The sequence below is a fragment of the Oncorhynchus keta genome, chromosome 19 (assembly GCF_023373465.1).
Source record: "Oncorhynchus keta strain PuntledgeMale-10-30-2019 chromosome 19, Oket_V2, whole genome shotgun sequence".
In the NCBI taxonomy this organism is placed as follows: Eukaryota; Metazoa; Chordata; class Actinopteri; order Salmoniformes; family Salmonidae; genus Oncorhynchus; species Oncorhynchus keta.
Genome location: NC_068439.1, coordinates 64,262,146 through 64,268,443, shown reverse-complemented (window position 1 = coordinate 64,268,443; position 6,298 = coordinate 64,262,146). Strand labels below are relative to the sequence as shown.

The 6,298-nt window shown below is 42.4% G+C and overlaps 1 protein-coding gene across 1 annotated transcript in view; it reads left to right on the top strand.

Moving 5' to 3' along the window:
• Positions 1 to 1,178: 1,178 nt before the first annotated feature.
• Positions 1,179 to 6,298, top strand: part of LOC118398681 (centrosomal protein of 85 kDa-like) — a 109,963-nt gene continuing 104,843 nt past the window's right edge. The window contains exon 1 of the mRNA XM_035794254.1: positions 1,179 to 1,250. Within this exon, the coding sequence (XP_035650147.1) occupies positions 1,235 to 1,250 (16 nt within the window). The 5' untranslated portion in view covers positions 1,179 to 1,234. The remainder of the gene's footprint in view (positions 1,251 to 6,298) is intronic.

Genomic DNA, 6,298 nt, shown 5'->3' with positions numbered 1-6,298 from the left:
TTGAAGGTGGAGCTCAAAGCTTCCGGAATGACCATGAGGAGATTGTGGAAGCTGGAGTAGAGACCATGGGCCTGTCCAGACACTTCATAAAATGTAGACGAACAATATTGATCTATACGGTTAACGACAGAGGGTCAGATAAAACACCCCATCAAGATGGCATTTAACAAGCAACCTAAACCCATGGTTTGAGAAGTGCACTTTGACTAAGTCTAATGGTGAACACAGGCAGATTTACTAGAGGCCTAGAGGAAGCAGGCTTCTTGTTCAGCCATAAAGCTGTACTAAGTCTAATGGTGAACACAGGCAGATTTACTAGAGGCCTAGAGGAAGCAGGCTTCTTGTTCAGCCATAAAGCTGTACTAAGTCTAATGGTGAACACAGGCAGATTTACTAGAGGCCTAGAGGAAGCAGGCTTCTTGTTCAGCCATAAAGCTGTACTAAGTCTAATGGTGAACACAGGCAGATTTACTAGAGGCCTAGAGGAAGCAGGCTTCTTGTTCAGCCATAAAGCTGCACTAAGTCTAATGGTGAACACAGGCAGATTTACTAGAGGCCTAGAGGAAGCAGGCTTCTTGTTCAGCCATAAAGCTGCACTAAGTCTAATGGTGAACACAGGCAGATTTACTAGAGGCCTAGAGGAAGCAGGCTTCTTGTTCAGCCATAAAGCTGTACTAAGTCTAATGGTGAACACAGGCAGATTTACTAGAGGCCTAGAGGAAGCAGGCTTCTTGTTCAGCCATAAAGCTGCACTAAGTCTAATGGTGAACACAGGCAGATTTACTAGAGGCCTAGAGGAAGCAGGCTTCTTGTTCAGCCATAAAGCTGTACTAAGTCTAATGGTGAACACAGGCAGATTTACTAGAGGCCTAGAGGAAGCAGGCTTCTTGTTCAGCCATAAAGCTGTAACTTGATTGTGTTCCCGCTGCATGTTTCACTGTCGGAAGATTGTATGATATTGTTTTTTCTTTATAACGTGTGTTAAAAGGCGAAAGATCTTTTGACTCCTTTGATGTTTTGAATCCTTCCTCAAAAGTAGGCCAAATCCACAAAGCGAAGTGTGACATGAGTCATCCACGTTGCTCATTTGCACGTCTTGCATTCAAAATGTAACTTTGCAGTGTTTGGTGAAAGTGATTGGCTGATCAAGTTCCTGTGTTGAGTTTCATGTCAAGGCATTCTGAACCCTTTGCCACTTCCTCACTCTGCTCCTGCATTGTGTGCTGAAGTGCTCATGAAGAAGAACGTGTGTAAGTGATCATTTTTTCTCATGCCATCCTATTATACATGTTTTCCTTTCTCATGTTTGTTCATGTCAGTGTATAGTTGCTCACAATCAAAATAAATACATTGAAATCTGGTTGTGGTTTGAACCGATGGAAATATGTGAAGTCGAGGATACAACCAAAATAGATGTCTTCGGATTAAGGCTACTTAAAATAGAATTTGACTTGTTTTTATCTAGATTCCATTCTAGAGACCCTTTGGATCTTGTTGATATATTCTCGAGTTCCATTAGCACCTCTGCCATCCATTGCACTATTCAGAGAAACAATTTCTGGCAGAAATGTGTTAAAGTTGCTCCTTAAACATGTAGTGGTCATGCTAGTGTAATGGTATTTTAGTGTCACACATGGTCTGGCCAGGGTTTTCTGTTGACGTGTGTGTGCTGTGGGCTGTGCAGGTTGGCTTTAGTAGTGTGTTCAGGCCAAGTCATTGGTTTCCTGGCTGAGAAACAGGAAGTGGGCGCAGGTAGCAGTCTGCAGTGAGCTGATAACATGCACAAAAACACTGATTCTGACACTCCTCCATTTGCCCAAAGTCCCACTTGATTGATATTGCTACAACGATGTGGAGATTCTACATGTAATCCACCTCTGCTCATCCAATATCTGAGGTAGAGGGAGAGAAAACAACAAGGAAACAGCAGGTCACTGCTGTCCTCAGTGGAACAGAAATAATAGTTGAGAGGAAATGTTATGTACTGGATAGCGACTGTGTTCATTACTCTAATAAGGGCTGAGTGCCAGACTTCAGCTTTGATACCAAAACATGTGGTCTTTGCTTTGAAAAATGAGGCCTTCTTTGAGCAGTCTTGTAGTAATGCATTCCAGTATTAGCTAGTTGTATTGGAATTCTCCCTGACTTAGTCACATTCCAGATGTGGTTTTGTAATGCGCCGAGTTACAAGCCTCTTCACGTTAAATGTTTTCTCAAGTTATTTTTGCTGCTCATAAAAGGTGCATCTGAAAATAACCAGACATGAGTTTGATCACACTTAAATGTGTGCTGATAGCAGCCCAAGGATTGTTTGGTAAATGTGAAGTGTTCTTTGTTCTGTGCTGAAGAGTGTTGTCCACTGTTCAGAGAGGGAGTGGGCCATGGTGTTTGACTGAAAGAACCACTGTTGTCGTGGAGATGGTATGTTGTGTCTTGCAGTGCCAGGGTTCCATACAGAACTACATGTCTGCTCTGTGTCTAGAGATATATGCACAACTTAGTTCCTCTTATACGCAGGTGTTATTTTTCAGGCCTCACCCAAACATTTTCCAAAATCACCAGAAGACAGTTACAATCGTGCTAGCTTTGACAGTAGAATGATTATTAGAAGTGGTGATTGACGAATCGAATCCTAGTTATTTTTGGAGTGCTGCCAAAATACTAAGTTGTCAAGTATGTGACTGAACGGGAGAGTGTTCTCAGTAACTCATGTTGATGATGGAAATGGGTGATTATGTAATACGCTGTTGCAATACCATTCATGTTCTATCCTGTTGAGAGACCCAGTTTTGTGTTTGGTTCATTGTACAGTTTGCTATCTGGAATTTCTTGTACCTGCAAATTCAGTCATCTTTTTTTACACCTCTCTTTTCTTTATATCGCTATTATGGATTTAGATTATGGATTTAGACCCCATTTCTGATGTTTACTGTCTGGTATAACACTGCAAACCTTGGGGGATGAAATTCCTTAACAAAACACTATATTTGTCTTACATCAGGAACACTAACATCATACTAGCCACATGTTTTATGCAATAACAGGGGGAGTGTGCAACCATCATGTGCTCTCACTTTGTGGTAGTAAGTCTTCAATTACATGACACTTTATTGAAAAACACATTTAATGATTCAGAACACACACTTCCCCATGTGTCCTATGTCTTTTGGTAGCTCTGTTTAACTCTTCTATTGAGACAATTGCATTTTTATGCAGGCACACAAAGGATGGCATTTGTTTAATTGAGAGGGTATGGGTAATTGAACCAGGACAATGCTGTACACAAATAATTATGCAAGGGGGCTGTTCCCCTTGGCCTGAAACAGTCTCATTCTGCATGACTGCCATTGTAGCAATGGAACTGAAGTGCAATCGGTCCTCCTGTGTCATATCTGGTCAATTTGACAGTCTGGTATTGATGCAAAAGTGTGGCTCACGTTGAAATATTACACAAGCTTTGTCTGTGATGTTTTAGATGGTTATTGTCATTGGTGTGCTCCTTCCAACTATTCTTCACTAGGTTTAAGCCTGTTAATGGCCAGGGAAGGATCTCTGTCATATTGAGATCTTACTGTTTAATGAACAATAACGTATTTATTTATCACATTTACATTTACATTTACATTTAAGTTATTTAGCAGACGCTCTTATCCAGAGAGACTTACAAATTGGTGCATTCACCTTATGACATCCAGTGGAACAGCCACTTTACAATAGTGCATCTAAATCTTTTAAGGGGGGTGAGAAGGATTACTTTATCCTATCCTAGGTATTCCTTAAAGAGGTGGGGTTTCAGGTGTCTCCGGAAGGTGGTGATTGACTCCGCTGTCCTGGCGTCGTGGGGGAGTTTGTTCCACCATTGGGGGCCAGAGCAGCGAACAGTTTTGACTGGGCTGAGCGGGAACTGTACTTCCTCAGTGGTAGGGAGGCGAGCAGGCCAGAGGTGGATGAACGCAGTGCCCTTGTTTGGGTGTAGGGCCTGATCAGAGCCTGGAGGTACTGAGGTGCCGTTCCCCTCACAGCTCCGTAGGCAAGCACCATGGTCTTGTAGCGGATGTGAGCTTCAACTGGAAGCCAGTGGAGAGTGCGGAGGAGCGGGGTGACGTGAGAGAACTTGGGAAGGTTGAACACCAGACGGGCTGCGGCGTTCTGGATGAGTTGTAGGGATTTAATGGCACAGGCAGGAGCCCAGCCAACAGCGAGTTGCAGTAATCCAGACGGGAGATGACAAGTGCCTGGATTAGGACCTGCGCCGCTTCCTGTGTGAGGCAGGGTCGTACTCTGCGGATGTTGTAGAGCATGAACCTACAGGAACGGGCCACCGCCTTGATGTTAGTTGAGAACGACAGGGTGTTGTCCAGGATCACGCCAAGGTTCTTAGCGCTCTGGGAGGAGGACACAATGAAGTTGTCAACCGTGATGGCGAGATCATGGAACGGGCAGTCCTTCCCCGGGAGGAAGAGCAGCTCCGTCTTGCCGAGGTTCAGCTTGAGGTGGTGATCCGTCATCCACACTGATATGTCTGCCAGACATGCAGAGATGCGATTCGCCACCTGGTCATCAGAAGGGGGAAAGGAGAAGATTAATTGTGTGTCGTCTGCATAGCAATGATAGGAGAGACCATGTGAGGTTATGACAGAGCCAAGTGACTTGGTGTATAGCGAGAATAGGAGAGGGCCTAGAACAGAGCCCTGGGGGACACCAGTGGTGAGAGCGCGTGGTGAGGAGACAGATCACAATTTGTCCATTTGTTGACACCATTGTATGTTGCTAAGGAAGCTCCTTTGTTCAAACTTAAAGCTGCAATGTGTAACTTTTTGGGTGACCAGACCTTAGTGTTATAGATATGTCATTCTTATTGAAAGCAGAAGCGGTATATCTGTTCTGTGTGCGCTATTTCTATGCATCCAGGTTTTAAGCTTTGTTTTCGTACACCAGCTTCAAACAGATGAAAATACAATGTTTTTGGTTATGGAAAATATATTTCACAGAGGTTTAGATGCTACTATGATTCTTTACACTATAGTTGCTTGTTTTGTACCATAAACTGAAATTAGGCAAACTATTATAATTATAGCAACCAGGAAATGGCGGAACGATTTCTGCATAGTGCATTAAATCAAATCGAATCAAGCTTTATTTATACAGCACATTTCAGACATGGAATAATCAAAAACAAATAAATAAAATAAAAACTGGAAATAGTTACTACACAACAAAAATAAGAGGATAAAAACTAAATAATAAAAAACTGAACAAAGCTAAGCAAAGCTAAAAAGGTGTGTATTAAGATCTCCTTTTAATATGTCCACAGTTTTGTCCCCCTCAGGTTCTCTGGCAGGCTATTCCAGAGGCTATGAGCATATTAACTAAAGGCTGTTTCTTCATGCCTCTTGGTCCTAGGCTTTGGGATAGTTAAAAGGCCAGTGCCAGAGGACCTGAGGAACCTACTGGGTATATAACTTAAAAGCCTGTCTGACATGTATTGAGGTGCACAATCATGGATTGATTTAAAAACCAATAGAATAATCTTAAAATGAATTGTAAAACTCACAGGCAGCCAGTGCAGTGACCTTAAAACCGGTGTAATGTGTGCTCTCCATCTGGTCTTGGTCAGGACCTGTGCTGTAGGATGAGTCTCTTTGTATCAACCTGAGAGAGAAATGGACGCACCGTGGGAATGTTCCTCAGGTGGTAAAAAGCTATTTGGTCACATTCCTAATGTGTGATTCGAAATTTAGTTCAGAATCTAAAATAACACCTAGATTTTTTTACTTGTCGTTTTATTCTTATTGCTTGTGAATTAAAATGTGCAACAAGATTTTCTCTCTGTGCTTTGGCTCCAATAATAAGTACCTCGTCTTGATTTAGCTGGAGAAAGTTGAGCCATCCAAGTATTTAAATCGCTAATACAGACTAATAATTTATCTGTGGAGCTAAAATCTTCTGGTGACACAGAAATGTAAAGTTGTGTATCGTCTGCGTAGCAGTGAAAACCAATGCTGTGCTTGCTGAAAACGCTGCCAAGGGGTAACATATATAAACTGAACCGGTTAAATAGGTCCTAAACCAATTTAGAACTGGACCGGAAGGACATCATGGTCAACAGTGTCAAATGCAGCACTTAAATCCAAGAGTAAGACAGGACAGAGAGTAGTTTGGCATCTGTGTTGGAGCTAAGATAATTTACCACTGTAACTAAGGCTGTCTCTGTGCTGTGGTGGGCACGAAAACCAGATTGGATTTTTTTTTTAAACAGCTGACACTTAAAAAATCATTCTGCTGTTTGAAAACCAAT